The following is a 20,873-nucleotide window of genomic DNA, read 5'->3' on the forward strand; positions in this document are numbered from 1 at the left end:
CTGGAAAGAGTCCAATGAAGGGCCACGAAAATGATTAAGGGACTGGAGCATCTCTCCTATGAGGGAAGGCTGAGAGAGCGGGACTGTTCAACCTGAAGAAGAGAAGGCTTAGGAGGGAACTTAGCAATGTGTCTAAGTACCTGAAGGGAAAGTGCAAAGAAGATGGAGTCAGGCTCTGCTCAGTGACAGAACCAGACACAATGGGGACAAACTGAAACACAGGAGGTTCCCTCTAAACATCAGAAAACATGTTTTTACTGTGAGGGTTACAGAGCACTGTCACAGGCTGCCCAGAGAGGTTGTGGAGTCTCCATCGCTGGAGATACTCAAAAGCCATCTGGATGTAGTCCTGGGTAAGCAGCTTTAGGTGGCCCTGCTTGAGCAAGGGGCTGGACCAGATGACCTCCAGAGGTCCCTTCTAACCTGTGATTCTGAAATCCCAACCTCCTTGTTTTTAACTTTGTCTTCAAAGAGGCTAGGAATTTGCCCCAGTTACATTAATCTACAGCAGTGTTATTTCCTCCCGCCTCAAGACAAGAGTAGGTCATATGCAATAGCTCTGGCCATGTATAACGCACTCCCTAATAGCACAGAAGCAAAGGAGGGGAAAACAACCCATTTTCTTTGCAGCACAGGCTGACAGACACTCATGACACCACTTGAGCACCTGATCTTTTTTTTCCCTTTCTTGAACCGGAGGGAATACCTGTATGTACTACTACTACTTTTCACATACTGCTCAATCCCTATTCTCTATGATACAATGAGGTTTATACTCGTAACTCCCACTCAAATGAGTGCTTAGGGGTTTTACTCGCCTCTGGAAGTAGCAGCACTTGACTACACCTGCTACCACTACCACTAATACTACCACAGTAAATAGGTGCCTTTCTTTTTTACATACATAAGCCAATCATCAAACATTCAAAGAATACTTCAAATACAGCAATAATACTGCTGCAAATTTACAGCCCTCAGAATGCCAAGCAACAGATAAAGGTTAAGCCAGAAGTGCCTGCCAGTGTTTAGGTGCCTAAAAATAAACAGGCATGACCTTCCACATACCAATGTCATGACATACCATTTTCTCTGCACTTCAGTGTGAACATGTCATGAAGAAGAAGTTGGGATATTTTAGGGGGAGATCACAGATCCATTTTGTTCTGCATATGGTACCAGTTGAAAGATTACATATCTTGCTTTTTATTGCATTTTACTGTATGCAAGAGACATGACTGCTGGAGTCGCCTCACTTGGTCTGTGCTATTGCTTACACCAAGGATAACCATCAAAATCGTGACAGTAAAATAAAAATGCACCTGATGCACTTTTCAAAGTTTTGCCATCTTATTCTTTTTGTTTTTAATGGCTGTGCACGGAAAGATCTGGCATACATTATGGGGACATTGGTCATCCGAGGTATAGCATCCCAATCAAAAAAAAATCTGTTAATTTTGCATTTTAAATTAATTCAAGTTAAACATCCAAATCTGCAAATACATTATAAAACATTATTCCTGCACTGAGCACTACCAACCAAAAAAATATACGTTGAAAGTATTCTAATGTCTGAGATAAAATTTTTAAGTTGAAAAATCAGCTAATCTGTTCTGTTATCTTCCTCTTTCTACCCTGCTGTCATTGCAGGTATTTCAAGACGACACCTTGGTGATCAGAGAGATGATAACATGGTTGTCACTACAATATAACAAGAGTCCTTTCGCACCCACTTTAAAATAGGATTAGCATGTTGCAATACACTGTGATTCTATGGTTATGCTGTGACAGAACACAGGAAGATGCATGTTAGACAGATGCTGTATGGTATGCTGTTTTGGTTAAGAAACATAACCCTAAGAGACATGCAATTGTTATTTTTTCTTGTTAAGTCTTCAGACAGGAAAGATAAGATTTCAGAAGAGATCTCAAGGTTCTTGAATAGAGGTGCATGATGGCAGAGTGTTGCTGAAGGTTAACTTCCAAGAAAGCATAAACCTGAGAGAATGGAAAAGAGCAGAAGATAGAGGAGAAAGAACATGCCTTTGTTCCATTTTGGTCTTTCACTTTTGTTTTGTTTGGAATAGGTTTGGCAAAGCACTACCATAAGTCCACCTGAACAAGGGATGTGGTGGACCTGAAGGAATCACAGAGGAGCTGTGAGGAGCTCCATGCCATTCCCTTTTGATAGTACCTAATCTGCTACAAGCAAGTTACTGATGCAAGAAATGAGAACTGTACAGTATAATTTGCTTCACTGCTTCATATGCTACTTTTATCAACTTCAAGATAACACTTCTTTATTTTTCCTAAAAGCCACTAAACAAGACAAAGGTGGATAATTTCCTTATTTGTATGCAAAGCATGTCTCTCTCTTCAGCTTATTTTTTACAATCACATGAAAACATTTTTTATAATAGCATTTAAGCCTTCAACAAACTTAACTGGTTTTCTGCATAATGGCTTGTCTGAATAACCTTGCTAGATACAGTGCATTTGCCTAACAAATGTCAATTTCTCCTCTGAAGTCCATGGCTTAGCTATGAAATAACACTACAGAATCAGAGTTCAGCTCTCTGCTGACACTGAATTACTTGTCATGGGACATCTACACCTACCACTAGAACTAGTAACATATATTATATTACTTGCCATGGCATCTTTTGGCAAATCTAGTTTTCAAGTTTCTCCTACAGTGTAGCCGCTCCCCCTCCAAACTAAAACATCCTTCCCAGTCTAGTTGAGAATCAGAAGGGAGACTAAGATTTTTAAGCGCAACAGTGACATACCCCTACCTGACCTAGGCCTCCTGTGCTAAGCAGGACACTGGGAACTTATAAGCCTCAGTTTCTTGACTTTTAAGTTGGACTAACTCTGCTGACCACTGTCAAAGCACTGTGGTGAGAATTAATGTATTTATCAGCTCCATTAAATAGTTTTTAAACTATTTATGTGAAGTCCTCAATGAGTGCAATATAGTCACAGTTCTCACTAAGGCAGCTCTTCCAGATTTCAAACTTGAGAGTTTTGCATTTAAAACTCAGTTTAATTTCTAGTTACATTTAACTAATGTCATACAAAGTAATTTTCCCCTTTGCTATTTACATATTCAAGCTATTTGTAAATTTGTGCCCCTACCTGCACCACTTGTAACCTTTCCTCATTCATCTACTACAGTTACCTAATTACTTTTGCTGCTCTTTTCCAAAATCCCTCTGCTCTTTTAGGTAGTTAGGCACACAAAAATGAACAGAATTGTCTGGCAGTAGGCACACTAAACTAATTTGCCTCCTGCAGGGCAATGTTTTCTGTAAGATTCCTTGGTCTCTCATTGTCACTCATGTTTTCTCCCTCTTCATTTCCTTCCTAGTTCTACCCCCTCTCAGATCCTTTGCAACATTAATGCTAGCAATTATGCATAATTCAGTAGCATTAATAATTTCTATTATGCTAAGCCTCACAGGCTCATTTCAGTTTCGGGATCACGTCATGCTGTGTAAAAATAGAAATCTACTAGCCCAAAGACCTTGGCATTCAACTGAGGCAACGTACAACAAACAAGAAGAAAAAAATCTCAGCTCACAGAGATAGAGAAGATGAAAATACAAATACAGATTTGAAAAAAACAGGTATATGCATAGCAAGAGGGTTTTGAATCAGCACTGGAATTTTTTCTTAATAATGCAACACATCTAAGTGAATTGAAAAGATCAGTGTTTTCACTGCCTCTCTAGCTAGCAAAAGAGAGTAAAGTAAAGGCCAGCATAGCAGTTTTATGGGCCAGTAGTACACCTAGTAGTCAATGTATATTCCACAGGATTGGAATGCAGTGATGGTTAGGAGATGATCAAAGCTGTTACTAACACACACGGAGCACAGCTCCACTGCAACCGTAAAACATCACAAAAATAACTAATTGGCAATGAGGTCTTGCTACTATACTCACTCAAAAGACAATTATGGAGCCAGTAAAGAGAGTTGCTTCTTGCCAACACATGTCATGAAACAACAAAAGATTTATTCCAAGATTATAGACATGTTCTAAAGCTCAATACCTGACCAGTGAAGATTATATTATTTGTTAAAAATAATCCATGATTCCAAATCAAATATAGGGAGTTCATGAGATAGAGGTTCTTGCCAGTAGCTTTAAAAGTAGAAGCTTGATCTGAAAGGTCTTTCATGTCTCACTAAAAATGCAAGTTGGGCAACTAGAATTCAGTTGCCAAATTTGCAGATGACAAAAATGAGCCATCCACAGAGAAGCCAATACAGCATGATAAAAGCGGCAAAAAAATTGATTACATCAATGCATACAAGTAGAAGTGCCATTTACACAAACTGTCATTTATCATTCTTTAAAGGCAGGGGAGTTGCTGTCCCCAACCCCATTTCATGCTTTACCACATGTATCAAGCAGCATTACTGCTCTATATCCAGATACTGGTTTTGAGCTATGAGACACACCCATTTGAGACACAATAGCCTGAAATTTCTTTGCTTCTGCAATACCAGCAGTGAGTCCTTTCTGACACTATTGTAGGTACTGAGGCATAAGCTCTTCCCCTGCTATAAAAGCATCTTGATGCAGGCTTTTATTAAGAAGTCTGTACATGTGACTGTCTATAGTCTGCATTCTCTTCACACAGGTTTTATAGACAGGTCAGTACTAGTTTTATCAGAGAGAAGAGCTGTCATTGAATTTGCTTATTGAGTCCCCAACTCCCACTTTCATCACTCCAATAATTAAGCCAAATCAGCAGGGCTCAGAGCAACTAAGGGCGAAGGAGACAGAAAGGAGGATGGCTACGCAACATATGAGCAAAAAGAAAGAGAAGCATGTATTTGCTAGGCCTCCACACAGCCTAATAAAAAACAATTTCAAAATGTATTCATTTTACTTATGAAAACTACATTTTATGATGGAAAAATGTCATTCAGAAAACTTCAGAAGGCATTTATTCACATGGGAAATCATATTTAAGAAAAATTAGGAAAAAATTGCTTCAAGGAAAAAGAAACATTGATCAAACTTTTATAGCTGCAGCTTGCATTAATAAGAACATGATCCCTTATAATAAAGCCAGAGATGATAAACAGCTGCAGTGCCAATATAGCACTCGTTAGTTCAGATACAGAACAAGGGCAGCTATAACTGGTGGACAGCATCTTTGTACTTCAACAATGGTGTGCTGCTCCTCCTAGCACAGGGACACACATAGACACAGCATTGTGCTTTGTTCCAATGGCTACACACCATGGAGAACCAAGGGATGTAGAAATGGACATTGTAAACACAGAAACAATATAACCCTAGCTACTACTAGTGAGGCCCAAACAATGGTACTCCCTTCAGAAAAGCATACTATGTTCACAGCATCATACGCTGCTCTGATGTGTATGCTGAAGTAGGCCTAGAGAAATGCCACTCAAATCAATGGAGTGTGAAGTGAGATAGGAGACCAGACTATAAAGCAGCACTTCAATATACAAACGTACTTGAAATTTAATGTAAATACCTACAACACCATATTATTTGGTCCATTAAGGTCTACATCCTCATCTAACAATGACCAATTCTTCTGGCTGAAACAGAAAAGCAAATCCCACAAGGCTATTGCACAATGCGCCATGCTGTACATGGAAGTAAGCATCTGCATCAGCAGAATTCAACTTATACTCTGAGACAGAAGAGAAACTTATAGAATCATTAAGGTTGGAAAAGACCTCTAAGATCATCAAGCCCAACCATCAACTCAACATCACCATGCCCACTAAACCATGTCCCCAAGTGCCTCATCTACATGTCTTTTAAATACTTCCAGGATTATTGAGTCCTAACATCTCAACTGTATTAACAATGAAATGCAGTAGGTTTTTTATTCTCATTTTGCACTGAAGAAGAGGGACAGAGAATTTATTCTTCACATACTTTGCAAATAAAGCCATTTCTAAAATAAACATGCTGCTCAAGGATGTATCAGAATAGGATTCATATACTTCTGTAACATTAGTCTAGTTTTTCCCCAATCTTCCAGCTTGCCATTATCCTTCCAAATCTATGGCTGGCAGGTAACTTCCCAAGAAAATAACTCTTCTGTTAGTTTTCCACTTCAGCAGAACCAAGATACCATACCCTTGCTCATTTCCTGTCAGTCTGCTGTGGGCTCAACAGCTCCCAGGTTCTCTGCCATGGAGCCAAGAATCTGAAAGTCCAAATTCTAGCAACAGCCTCAAAGCTCAAGGCTTCCTGCATCAGGTGGGGAGACAGGGAATATGGCAGAGTTCCCTGAGCTCCTGGTCAAGGCCTGGCAACCCTTGGACAGAAGATGGGGTGGGGACCCCCATCTTCGGTGGGGACTTCCCTCGAGACAGGCAGATGCTCTATTTGAGAAAAGCCAAAATGAAAATGTGGAATTTCCTTTCAGAGGGAAGTATAAAGATATAAAAATGTAGTTTTCATGCTGAATATCAGCACATTGATATTTCCCACAGAAAGAAAATGCCATGTCTTGAGCAGTTTTAACTGTAACTTATATCCTGTCAGGAGCAACTGTTTCCCAGCATGTAACTGATTACAGGAAGATTCATCAGAATTGTATCTGGATCTTGTTGCCATTAAAACAATACAGTAAATTAAAAAAGAAATTATTTACTGTGACATAAGCATCAAGAGTTTCATGGCTTGAACTGCTACTTCATGGTCCTTGTCCAGAGGCATGGACACAATTCGATCCTAATGGATGTAAAATGACAATAAAAAGATGTAACATGGTTTGTTCTCAATAAACATATATTTTTCCTACAGCTAGATCATCTACACTAGTAGAGCAGAAATTTATTTTTATTTCAGCAACTATTTCCTAAGAGACATAAGGCAACTTGATTACTACCAAGTAGTTCCCCAGCCCCTGAAAATTAACAGCATGTTAATTTTTTAACTGAATTAATCATGCAGTAATATGATATTTTTTATAGATGTAATGTATGCGTTCACAAGAAATCAACTACAGTCTACAAATTAAAAGTGACTGACAACTTGTTTCTAAGATGTTACTACTGGCACTTCAGTATGTTAAATGAAGGTAAGCCTCAAATTACAAGCATTATATAATCAGTTTCTCCCATCAACAATAAAATGCGTGTACCTACATGTTACAGAAGCCAGTGCCTTGCTGGAAAGACAATTAGGACTTGGGTCATAAAGGTACTTCATGGAACAGCAGCAATATTCGTGACCTCCAGAATTCACACTATTGTAACTTGGTACACATGCAAACACCTCAGAAAATAATGGAAATTTTCCTGTCCTATGTACCCAAGAACTCGCACTCATCAGTGCGGCCTACGTCTTTGGACTTGCTTGTTTTGGGACTAACAGCTTTCTCGCTTAACATATAATTTCTAAATCTCTAGATTCATTTTACTTTGCACCTTCCTTTTTCTCACAACCCAGCTGCAAGGTGTGGAACTCCATGAATCCTGAGTTTGAACAATCAAGGGTAGCAGAGGCAACATGTGAAACTCCCACTTGTGGGAAATGGATTGATGGTTATATAATTACATTTCCCATGACTGAGAAACCATGATTTAAACTTTGGAAGATTCCAGATCAGTCTGTATTTTGTGTGAAGCTGTTTCAGTTTATTTTGTTTACAGGGGAAGGAGGTGTTGTGTTTGGGTTGGGCTTTTTTTGATTGGTGGGATGGAGTTTGCAATAATCCATTTATACAGCATCCTCCACACAGAGGGAGATCGCAGTACAGACAGATGGAAGCTATTTCCTGTTGCTTACGCAGCTTACAGCAACCTTCCTTTAACCAGGAAGATAAAGGACTACCACAAAACTGTTTAAAACAGGGGTTAATGTTAGATAGCCAAGTTTCAATCTGAATAATTTATTCTTAAGATATCAATATTAATCTATTTCTTGTTCTTTGAGGACGTGCTATAGGTATCTTTTACTATTAGCAACTGCTTTGCCATACAGGTAAGCCCTGCTCCTGTTGCAAAAAGAACATGAATTGCCACCCCATGCAGGCATTGATTATGTACTGAGATATCAGTCACAGCATTTTGAGTTTTCTTATTCAAATACCAAAAAGGCCCAGCCCCACTGGGATAAGAGTAGCTGATGAAATCATTACCAAGGGCAGGATTAAAAAAGTAAAGGGCTTAATTCTTAAATGAGTCAGGAAGTTGGAATATGATAAAGGCAGTATACAGGGTCAGTGCGGTCACAGAACAAGCTCTCAAAATTACAGCATATCATCTGACTTGTTCAGAAAGGAGATAAGGGATCCTTCTTCAAGATTCATACTGCCATGGTGGATCAAGAGAGAGCCATTCCTACATCAGTGTTATAGACGGCCAGCCAACCCAGTATCTACAAGGTTAACCCATTATCAGGAGCAGCAAAAAAGGGACCCTTAGAGTGTGAAACTCTTTGTCATGTGCCAAAGATCCTGTAAAAAAATCTGGGCCATTCTGGATGAATGGTGGAGATAACTGACCACAGTGCGTGCTAACGCCATTTTGTGCATGAACTAAAGTGAAACAGAAAATTCCATAGAAACAAGAGGGAAACATCTCTGCAAAAGTCCTTCATCCACTCAGTCAAGCAAGCTGTTTCTGAAATACTCTAAGCTCGGGTCAGTCAAGAGAGTGGGGAGATCAGCTCTGATCAAAACATCAAACCCTGTGTATACACCCAACCCAGACTTTAAAAAAAGCAAACAGTAATCTATTTACCTTGAATCTGCTAGTAAAGAGATCCATCCTGGAAACAAGTTCTTTTCTGCTATAAATTCCTTGCAGTCCCAGAAGACACTTCAACCGCACCTCAGCTTGCTACAAGACAAAGAGAAATCGGCCAACAGTTAAAAACCTGTATCTTTGATGTTATTCACTATAGGCATTTATATTATGTAAATAAGAGTTCTTTGTGGGTATCTACAGCAGACTACCCAAATACTGACTCATCTTCTTTATCAGTGATATCAGTACCATTTTGTTTGTGCGCTCACACACACACACACGTCTCACACACACACGCAGACTACCCAAATACTGACTCATCTTCTTTATCAGTGATATCAGTACCATTTTGTTTGTGCGCTCACACACACACACACGTCTCACACACACACACACGTCTCACACACACAGAGGAAGCCTGCAGTGAGTCAAACTTAAAGGTGACATCAAAGTTTGTGTTAGGCTCCCTAAGAGACAAAGAAACTCTCACAGACCTTACAGTTAATAAAAGCAACAGAATGCAAAAGATGCAGGAATTGTGCTATTCACCTGTTAAAGATATACAAAAACAAGAGTATGGATAACCTACAATCAGCACTCTTCCATACATCAGACTGTTCGCTTCCTTTCAACATTTGACTCGGACAATCGTTTAACACTGACAAGGACTCCAAGAAATTCTGGTCCAGCAAAAATTCCCAGAGGAAGAGGTACACTTCAGAAATGCACTAGCTTATCATTGTGGGTTCTCACAGATACAGAGTCAAATGCTACCCCTTCTCCCTATTTCTGTTTTACACTAGAACACCGTATTTTAAGCATTCTAAGAGAAGGGTTGCTTTGAATTTGGCCTAATTAGTTAAGTTATATTAACTTGGCCTAATTAGTTAACTTAAATATAAGCAAAATATATTTAGCCCTGCAAGGTGTTATTTCATACTACTAGTACTGCTGCTTTATAGATGCCTCAAAAAGAGGACCCTGCCTTATCCAGCTTTTAAATTATCTTATGCATATTGCTAAACCTTTCAAATGACAAAGTTTTAAATGTCATTAAGAAAGTAATTTTGAGGATCTGTGATAGAAAAATCATTCTGTTCTGTATATATGCTAAGAATAATGCTAAGAATATCAACAGAGACACTTAAATGAACTGCAGGCTTTGAATCAGTCCTTCATATTTCTTCCTTAATTCCTCTTGCTAAGAATAGCAGTAAGAATAATCAAGGAAACCCAAGAAAGCAGACCACCCACACATAGGCTATCCATTACTACAAGTTCCTGTTCACCTGCTTAGATGGAAAGCAAAGGATGATTCCCAGTAGCAGGCTTTGACCAACAGTTTTGCATAAGGCAGCTTTTTGCTAGAAATATAAAATGAAAGATCAAGAGGTGACAATGCTCTAATCTGCCCGTGACACACCAGCAGTACATATTCTGTATTGTACTTTAAAATTAAAGGCCTTGTCTGCAAAAAAGACCGTTGCCGACATCTGCTGCTTCCTACAGCCACAAGGGCTCCAGCACAGAACTCACTCACAAACAGTCCCATCACTGCACACTGGCACAAACTCAGCTCAGTCAATGTACTGCAATCCTGGTTTCAGTGGCCCTCAGTATTCTATCATGAGGTTTTGCTTGTGAATGGGGACTGCACTTGTGTTTGGGGAAAAGGAGGAAAAAAAAAGGAAAAAAAGTTTGCAATGGTTCGTTGGATGGTCATATAGACCTTGGCACACAGCTAGTAACGTCATTTGCATTTGTCAGTCAGATGGCATTCAAGCATAAGTCTGCATATATAAAGTTTAATGCATTAAGATAAACCACCTGCCTTCTAAGGTATCCTCTTCCCACCCAAAAGCTCTCAGTCACAACGCTATATGTATACGTTTCTTTTAAGTGTTGAGGAAATTAACTCTAAGAACTATGAACGAATAACTACTTCTGCTAGGACTAGTTCTGCTGTCTTCCTATGTTTTCAGCTGCATTTTCTCCTTCTCAACCACCTCTCCTTTTCTAGATTCCTCACTCCTCATAGCTTCTTGATCATTCAAATTACTTCTAAAACTATCTCACTGCTTACCTTTGGCTCCGTTCGACAGTAATATAGGCAAGTACAAACACCCAGCCATCTACTCCCCTCACCAGAACTACCATTCGAATCTTGACGAAATACCTGCCTGTTTGATCTTTCAAAGTTGTGACAGAGTGAAGGGGAATTATGTAAGCACATTTTCAGGATACTCTGAACACACGCTATCCATCAGCTGTATCATAGCATATTTCAACCGTGACCCGCAGACTGGCAGAAAACATCAGTAAGACGGTGGGCAGCTCTAGTGACCCAAAGAGCTCTGCATGGGCTCCACCACTGCTTAGATGCATTCAGTTATGAGATTTCAGCCTCACCACTATCACAGAGATGGGGCGATTCAATAAGCCTTAGAAGTACAGGCTGGGACCTGGATGACTTGATGGGGTAGGGTTGGGTCATTTTTTTCTCTTCAACACTCTCCAGATAGTAAGTTAGGAAAACCAGGTCTACTTCTGAATTACTCCTGAACAGTGAAGACAATCCAGTTTACCTGTCCTACTGAGGTAAAACATAATAAAAAAACCACCCCCACAAAAAGCATCAGTATGTACACACAGAGATGACCTTTGAAGCAAAAACCACTATTATAACATGAACATTTGAAGAAAGAAGTATTTCAGAAATTCCCCATAACAGCGGGATCAATTTCTATAGCCATGTTGAACGGGAGGCAAAACTAAAAACCCTTTCAATTTCCCAAAATTTGCCAGGCAGATCACATGGTTAGGACACAGATGTTTATTTCAACAGCAAGTTCCTGTTTCCACAGGATTTCTGTGGGTGTTTTTCATACTCTAGTGAGAAAACCTCAATAGCTTGCCCTGAAATTCTAGACAAAGCTAGTCTAACATGGTGGCAGCTGCCAAGTGTGCATATGTGCATCTACATTTTCACTGCCTTTGCCTTCCTGTCTGCTGGTTCTGCCTTCCACTTTCCCCATCCTTATTCTTCATTGTCTTGATTTTTCTGGTCTTTAACTCTGAACTTTTTACACAGCACTTCCCTTCAACACCTGCTGCTCAGATCAGCATGGGTTTAATTGGATCTGGGTGCTGATTTAGTAGCTATATATTCCCTTGAAAGAACACTAGTGCCTTTGAGCACAAGTTAGGTGCCTGCGTTTCACAAATGCACTGATAGGTGACTGGGCTTATATGTAACATTGTTCAACTGCACACAGCTGTCAGATTTAGTATCAACTGTTGCTTGATCTTCAAAAATAAGAAGTCAAATTACTTCTAGCAGATGAACATAAGCTACTCAAAAATGTATCTTTATAGCACTGTTCCACAACTCTTACTGGGCCAAAGAGAGATCCTCATACAGAATTTTGAGCATATTACCACTGAATTTGGAGCACCTTCTTTCACCTACGAAATAACCTTCCACATAAAAATATAATGTTTCATATGAGGGTATAATGGCAAAATGGTATCTCATGGGGAAGAATGATTATATTCAAATAAAAGACTTTGAAGATAAAATGTTAATTTTATACTTACTTCCCCCTCCCCTCTCTGCTTTAAAGCCTCCCAAATGACTGAACTTAATCTCTATTTATAGCACTGCAGATGATCCTGGCCAGGTTTTCCCCCACCGTTAGAATACTTCTGTGGTTGTTCCACTCTGGGGCCTAAATTATTTGGCAAACTTCTGTACATTATATTCTAAAAGAAAATTAGCTCTGGGAGATATCAGTTTCTTGCCACCCACCCCCAACAAGATGGGATGGAAATGCTTATTAAGGAGGAGTAGTGGGAAATAACATTCAGATGTATATAAAAGCACTGCTGTCCCTGTTGCTGCCAAAAATGCCCTGCTCTCATTTTGGAATCGGGCAATTTAACAGTGGCTGCAAATCACAAAGCACAGCCGGGACTGCAGCCACCAGTAGTGGCACACTACCAGGTCTCGGCCAAATGTGGAATACGGAAAACTTCTCACTTTATCTCACTTTGCTTGCATCTGCATTGCTTTCAGATAATAAGCTTTAGAAAAACGGCCGTTTCCAGTTCCCAATAAATGACACTGGATGAGCTATGTGCATTAATCAGAGACACCAGCTGTTAATTTTCACTGTACAGCACTGGGAATGAAGACACATCATCTTCAAAAATGACTTTTTCTTTTGCGAATTCTCCCAACTGAACATATACTAAAAAGATATTCTGATCAGATAAAATTTATGCACAAAAATACGACAGTTCTTGATAGATCTGTTGTTCTAAAAATCTAAATACTACCTTTACAGTAATGGCACAACACAGGGAAGTAAAAGGCTTTGTGCTCCCCCTCCTGGCTTTGTGGTAAACTACAGTTTTATTCACAGAACACAAACACTACCTAAAGCTGACTAAACGTTACCTAAAACAGAGGATGTTTCAGAATTTATACAGAAACTATATACACTTTAAAAGGTGGCCTGCAGAAGTATAGTGTGACAATTTCGGTAATTAGCCATTCATGATAAATATTCCTCTCTCCCTAAAATCTCTCATGTGTTTTAGAAGCATGAGAAAAAAAGCATATTTTTGAGTTACTGTTTTCTTTTGGTTGTGTTTTTTTTTGTTTGTTCTGGTGGGGGTTTTTTTGGTTTTTTAATGCGCCTCTACTCAAAAGGAAAAAACTTACTATAAGGAAAAGGAGAAAACCCTTTGGGAAATGACTGGACTTTCTGTAAATATTTTCTATATCCATTTAATTCCAAATGAGAAATGCAATATTGAAGACTATTTTACTATAGGCAATATTTAGTTGTTCATTTTTTATAAAATAAAACAAAATTTTAAATGTAGCCATCAAACCTAAAAGCAGAATTTTAGTCAACATTTAACACTGCATGTGCTCAAAGGATGTAGGCCGTTTTACAATTCAGTAATAGTTCCTGATTCAGTAACATATCAAAATAACTGCACACACAGGGACACACACTGCTACAGAACTGGAACAAATGTTCTCTGTTATTTAGTGCTACAATGGCTTTAAAAATAAAACCTGAAATGGGGAAGAAGGTAAATTCTTTTTTGTACCACCAGAGTCTTAAGTATCTACTCTCAAGAATTTAAACTTTAGGATTCTCTAAAAAGAAATTTTTTTAAAAAATTTTTTTTAAATTCCCATCTACTGCCCCCAGTAAGAAAAATTAAAACTTTACCTTATCATACAGCATCCACCCAATGTATTTTAAGTAGCTATCATTTAAAAAAGTATCTGGGTATGTTTTAATCCAGCTGCCAATTTCTTCAATGCAAGTTGCTCGGATCTCGGGAATCACATCACTGTGAAATTATAAAATTGTAATATATTAATACATTAAAAATGCCTAATATATATTAGTTACATTATTTGCAATATCTTTATTTTCTGGAATTGCAGAAGCATGTATAATCCATAATAGTATCTTCATATTAATATTCTAAGTTAGTCTTCAATGGACAATTAGGCCACTTTTAGCTACAAATGTTTCATAGAATCATAGAATCATTAAGGTTGGAGAAGACCTCTAAGATCATCAAGTCCAACAGTTAACCCAACACCACCATGCCCACTAAACCATGCAATAATTATTTTGTAATTCTGAGTATCTTCTCAATCACAAATGCACTGCTCTATAGCCAGCAGGAAGAACTTAAGAAACATACTTAAGAGAGGTCCTTTCATAAGCCCAAATTCTTTGAAATAATTTAACTGCTACACTTCCCTTGAAACCATCAGTGCCTCTAGGATGTTGATTCTGGTATCTGGACAATCTGAGCAAGAGTTTCTTGGGAATGCAAATACACATCACAGCTTTATTTTTATTCTTACCGGTAACGGTTTAGAAACGTCCCTTTGAAAATAGCATTCATCATGTTCTGTATCTCTAGAAGCTTATGCTCATACTGAAATACAAAGAGAACTGAATGTTAATATTGGTCCCACAATCCAGTACACACGAAAACTTTGCATCAGTGCACTTACAGTACTGCCGTGGTGCAAACTGCCAGCATTTACACATGGTACCAACATAAAATGAGTGGTCTGTATCTACACTAGCAATTGGCCTTTTTGTAGCTACATCCTGATGAAAGATTTATCAGATACCAACTGCTAGCCTGGATAACAAGGTATAGCACATAATATGTTTGATATAGTGACTCTTGAGCTATCAATACACAGAAAGATACAGCACAACTATTAAGCAATCTTCACATGTAGGTCCAAATTCTCTTTTTACGCACTTAAACAGAGATGGAAGAAAGGCAGACAAGGGAATTTTCAAAATACACCTATTCCACAATAAGCATGTATTTTTACCAAGCCCTGAAAATCTAGTTTTGAACTTCTGGAAACCTAAATCATGTAATAAAAACATTCTCTCATCAACAGCATCAGGAAGGGCAAAAAGTTTGGTTTTTCTCCCCAGCATACGCATTTCCTCATGTTTTTCCCATAAGATCAGACTTATGATGATACTAAAAAGCCCTGTATCATCCAAACACTTCTTCCCACAGAAATAGGGGTTGTTTCTATAAGAGAAGTCCATGGGCATCCAAAGCTCAGAACAGAGGTAACTGATTCTAAGGTCAGGAGAGAAAGAACTATGCTTGATGCTCATACATCAAGTCATCTCCACTCTCAAGCCAGAATTATTTCTTACAGTTACAGGCCTGTCTCTGGGAGTTGATAAGGAGCTGTCTGGCTGAGCAAGGAAGAAATTGACAGAAACTGAACAGCAAGAAAGATACAGGTCATATCTGAAGTTACAATTTTTACAATGCATTACTTATACACTGATGGCAGCTATCCTGTGTCCTTTTCCATTCATTGAAATTCAGTTCAAGAACTAACATTTTGGCTTATAATTTGTATAAACATATGCAAAACTGCACTCCCACAACACCAGAGCTGCTAATGCAATTACATGTGTGTGTAAATCCGAATTTGTGTAGACATCAAGGGCTAATGATGCCAATTTAGAGAAGCAATTAGGAGGACAGACATCACAAGTTAACAGTACATAGGGCAGTGATTACCTTAGTCATTTTTGTACCACTTAATCTAGCCAGTCACAACTGCTCTGCACCATACATTAGATAAACATATAAACTTCGAAGAACTGCAGTAACCCAAAAGCAAGCTGTCAGCAATCCCTCTTTTTACATCTTCACGCATCTCCCATACAAGACACTGGCCTAACCTCTTTCCTTTTTCTCTCTAGTTGGTCAAGTCTGTAACTGGTCCTCTTGCCACTTATCCTCTTCTTCTCCACCTCATATAATCTTTGAGCATTGTGCTTGTTGACATCGAGGTTCAGATGTACGCTTACAACTGCTGTCAGAAGTTTCATTGCTAAAAAGGAAACAAACCAAACATATTCAGCTTAGCTCAGAGATATCTAGCATAAATATATTCACCACTTTACCACAAAAAGGATATGGTTAGCCAAATCTAGTTTATTATCCAAAACACGAACACTACTAGATTATAGTTTTTTTTTTTTTTAAATACAGTGTTTATTTTAAAGGCAGACAATGATCGAAAACAGAAAATTTAGTGATATTACTGGTGATTTACAACTTTTGGCCAGAGTTCTAGTCAGAGAAGTACTTTACTGGACAACTCTCTTCTTAGTTTATGTAATTTTGATTTTTCTGCAAAAGAATCTAGAGTTGTGGAACAGGTGATTTGCAGTAACAAAAAGAAAAAAAACAAGTGAAGCTGGCCGATAAAAGGCTGGGAATCTTAATATTTTACTTGAATTGACAAAAATTCATGTTCCTCTAAGGATCACTAGATGGTTTGCATAGATTTCAAGTGGGGTTTTTTTGAGCCTTCAAAGCAAACAGTGTACCTCAGAACAAATTATACTTTAAGTGTTCTTTGCATAGCAGAAAGGGTATTTACTGGCTCTAGGGAAAAAAACCAAACAAACATTAGTAGCTTTAGTATTATCATGCTGCATGGAACAAAAATGTGTAACAGGCAATGTTCTTTTCAGCACAGGTACCACAAGAATAGCAGCTCCCCAAAGGAAGCTTTTATAGGTGAAGCATTTAATGCAACCTCATTACATTAATTAGTGGAGGGAGGAAAACAACAAAATAGAAAACTGACTGTGAAAAATCAGTTACTGGAAAAAAAAAAGAATCAGAACACAGCATAATTCTAAAGTTAGTTATGTCAGACATTAAAGAAATTTTCTTTAGAAAGAAAAAATGGTCTAGTTTTATCATATCTAAAGCATCCAAATTCCATTCAGATACACACAGGAACAAATTATTTATATTACAGTAACATACATTAGGAGGAAGGCACTGTCAATGCGTAAGAGAGCAACTGCTCCAGTAAAGAGAGCTTTTCAATTTTGAGCAGTTTTGTTTGTGCACAAGTCAAGAAACGGTCTACAGCAACTCTGTGAGTTATTTTACCTGCCAAAGTGCTTGTGTGCCTAAATGCTCTGACCATAGAGTCCGCTAAGCCTGTAAGCAGTGAGATGATAGTATCCATCAAATAGCTATCATACAGGATGCTGCACTGGCACTGTTGGACAAGCACTGCAATAAATTCACAGAAATTGGCCTTGAACTTTTTCCAGTAGGGTCCTGTTCTGATCAGCGGGTAGTCTTCATTGTCCTACACAAGAAAGAAGAATCAAGAGAAAACACACTAATTAGTTTTGTTTGTGGACACCATTTACATCTCTCCCACTGAACATCAGAGAGAATTTTGCTGACAGCCAGCTTCACCTCAGCCCCCCCTAACTCTGTTCATGATTCTTACTCTAAAGTAGAGACATGCAACTAGGTTACAAGCAAGCACTTATACAAACTAGCCTCATTAGCGCTACACTGTCATGACAGCTCACATCTGAAAGCAATGTATGCAAGGTAGCTGTGAAGGGACAGGTGGGAGAGGGCACAGGAAGGCACAGGACCTTTAAAGTAGAGACATGCAACTAGGTTACAAGCAAGCACTTACACAAACTAGCCTCATTAGCTGTCATGACAGCTCACATCTGAAAGCAATGTATGCAAGGTAGCTGTGAAGGGACAGGTGGGAGAGGGCACAGGAAGGCACAGCACCTTAAATAACTTTCACTGGCATAATCATGAGCACTCCTGGCCTCTTCTACTTCCTCACAGGTAGTAGTGCCTCCCACTTCCCATCCTTCCTGTTCCTACAAGTGCATGGTAAAATCCAGGAGGAAACTGAAGTGACTGAAAAAGAACAGCTACTTTGCCAAATTATTTTTCAGTGACATCAGTTCCCCAAGATGGTTCAGCACATAATTACACAAATGTGCCTTAAACAAAAGATCTGACACTGGGGAAGTGAAAACAAACAACTGTGGTGTGGGGCAGGATGGGACTGTTTGCCTCAGCAGCACTGCCAGCTTAAGGAGTTTATCAGGCTACAGCTTACTGACAAGTACTGAGTCACTCACCTATACCACCAGCACCTAAGTCTCCAAAACCCTCCACATAAACAGTAAGTAGGCAGTACCTTTGACATTATGCAAAAAGCAAGTTACAATAAAGCCACAAGGGTGTTACAATGAAGTTCACAAGAGTGTACAGTTGATTCTGCCAGGAAGAAAGGAGACAGGTGAAGGTTCGCATGACTTCTCACACAAAATGGTGCGCCTCATGTGAAGAGCACACTAGGAAGACTTTGTAGATGCCAACCTCAGGCAGTGTGAACATTTATTTAATTTGCACCTCACAGATCCCAGGAATGGCTCTGAATATTAATTTGCATCCTGATAGTTTCAGGTGTGAATGGAGCCAGGGAATTCCAAAACTTCACTCACTATGGAAAACATCACCCTGAAGGCAAGCCACTACTCAGCTGGTCCTTCAGTTGGTCAAACACCTTCTCAGACTTATTCTAACCCACAGCTTCAGACCCAGAATAACCTCCTGTACTTACAAAGTGCACTTTATGCTCTTCTCTCGTAACTTTGTTTCCAAAGCACAGATCCATTGCTTTCTTGAAAAATAACCACAAACACAGACGGATCTCAGGGATGCCCACAACCCAAAGCACATTGGACATTTGGGATTTGGGGTGCGTTCCTGACCAGGTTGCACGAGTCAGTTCAGAGCCTAACAGCAGTAGCAAGTGCCAAGACAGAAAGGGAAGTCCCCAGCAGGCCCCATCAAATACTCCTTGATCATGACGCAACAGTAGAAAGATAATCTACAACTTCAGGAAGTACCTACTTGATCACAGTAGCTTACTCCTCAATCTGAAAAGCAGCACAAATACAGGAAGACATCTCACTTTTTAAAAGCATTTCTACTGTCCATGTATATCATACTGGGATACTGTTTAATGGTAATACGCATACTGTAAATACATAGGCAGCACAATGGGCACACCACCTAAATTTAGGCACCCAACTTGGGATTCCCTTAGATTCAACTCTACTTCCAGAAACCAAGTCAGATTAGGCGCTTAACACAGATTCTTCCAGGGAACCATTCAAACCACTCAACTGAGGCTCCTGCTTTGACTCATCCTGGAAATGTTTCTTTCTTTCATACAGAGTCTATGGAAAGAGAGGAAAGTCAAAGTGAAGTGCCAACAAGGAGTTAAGATGAATTCCCCACGATGCTGCAAGAGGCATTACAGAAAAGCTGTTTCTGTTCTCAAAATATTCTTCCAATCAAACATTTATGTTTGCAAGAGAATGTTTTGATGAAACAAGCCTTTGAACAAATCTGTCTGCCAAAACCTCCGTGTGCATACGCGTGCACGCGTGTATGCATGCAGGTGCGCACGTGTGTGTGTAGAGCTTGCTGGAAGGGATGGGGAATGCTCTTGAATACCACTTGACATACACCACTTGCAACTTGACATACACCGCTATTCAAAATACTATAGGAACAATTCATCACATCCAACTCAGCGAGTCACCTTCACCTCCCTTTGACATCAATAGCAAGAAACAGGCGCATGAGCCTGTTCATCCATCAGCATGAGCGCATTCATCCAAACCAGAGGTCTAAAACAGACCAGATGAGGCAGACCTCAGAAGTGCACGATTGTCTCCATTCACTAATGCGCAGTTTAACATGACTAGTTCTGATGTATTCGCCTACACTGGAAACAGGAAATACAGCCACAGGAAACAGGAAATACAGCCACAGGCTACACTACAGTTGCAAAGAACTACAAAAGAACTTTACCATGTCCACCGGCCAAGTAACTGTCAGGATCCAAGGATAGGCCATGAATTTCTTGTACTGCAACCCAGTTTCCTGTAATGCATGAGACAAAATTTTAAAAACTTTTTTATTAAATGGCACAGTTAATTCATAAAGACAAAAACATCACAAACCATGCATCATATATAAAAGGCTATTAAAACTTAAGACAATTTGCATTGGGTCATGCAATCCAACGCACTAAACAAAATCTTATCCCTTCTCATCTCGTTATTTTTTATTTATAACCAATGATAGAAGAAAAACACATTTTTATATAAAACCTGAGTTTTCTTGCTACAAGTAAGAGACAATTTGTCTTTAAAATTTATAAGCAAACATATACAAGGTACAATCCTCATTATTAATTCTAAGATATGCCTCCCCAGCAAGTCTAAGTATATATCCCTTTACAACATTTAGTAACTAGGTACTGTAAAACATCTAAACTCTAGAAAACCATCCTGAGCTTTTCAAATTATAGAGAAATGTTTTCAGCACTAGTGTGACTTGATTCGGAGATGTTTCCTCAACTCTGCAATTATTCCAAGAGAAGAGGCATGAAATCTACAGTTCTTTATTAGGCTCAGTGAAGCACAAGTATTCCTACCCCCACCTGGCTGTACAGTTATGCATCAAACTTAACTCTTCCATTGCTAAACATTTCAGCAACAAAATGGGAGAGGGAAGGAAACCTAAAAAAGAACAAAGAAGTGCTGCAAGAAATAAAATTGCCACACACAGGAAGAAAAGCAGAAGACAGAAACAGAATAGTTTAAGAAAGAGGGAAAACAAAAAGCAGTGGTCCTAAAGACAAGCCTCTCTCTCCACTG

General features: G+C 39.0%; 1 protein-coding gene across 1 annotated transcript in view; it reads right to left on the minus strand.

Moving 5' to 3' along the window:
* The window catches only part of LOC104070829 (cohesin subunit SA-2-like), a gene marked incomplete at its 3' end in the record, with an annotated part of 54,394 nt that overhangs the window by 22,289 nt on the left and 11,232 nt on the right, over nucleotides 1-20,873 (minus strand). The window contains exons 6-12 of the mRNA XM_009585430.1: nucleotides 20,023-20,094; nucleotides 17,260-17,464; nucleotides 16,029-16,180; nucleotides 14,657-14,730; nucleotides 14,004-14,127; nucleotides 8,749-8,847; nucleotides 6,654-6,733 (exon numbers count right to left, since the gene is read on the minus strand). Coding sequence (XP_009583725.1) covers nucleotides 6,654-6,733; nucleotides 8,749-8,847; nucleotides 14,004-14,127; nucleotides 14,657-14,730; nucleotides 16,029-16,180; nucleotides 17,260-17,464; nucleotides 20,023-20,094 — 806 coding nt within the window. The remainder of the gene's footprint in view (nucleotides 1-6,653; nucleotides 6,734-8,748; nucleotides 8,848-14,003; nucleotides 14,128-14,656; nucleotides 14,731-16,028; nucleotides 16,181-17,259; nucleotides 17,465-20,022; nucleotides 20,095-20,873) is intronic.

The sequence above is a fragment of the Fulmarus glacialis genome, unplaced genomic scaffold (genome assembly GCF_000690835.1).
Source record: "Fulmarus glacialis isolate BGI_N327 unplaced genomic scaffold, ASM69083v1 scaffold6629, whole genome shotgun sequence".
NCBI lineage: Eukaryota > Metazoa > Chordata > Aves > Procellariiformes > Procellariidae > Fulmarus > Fulmarus glacialis.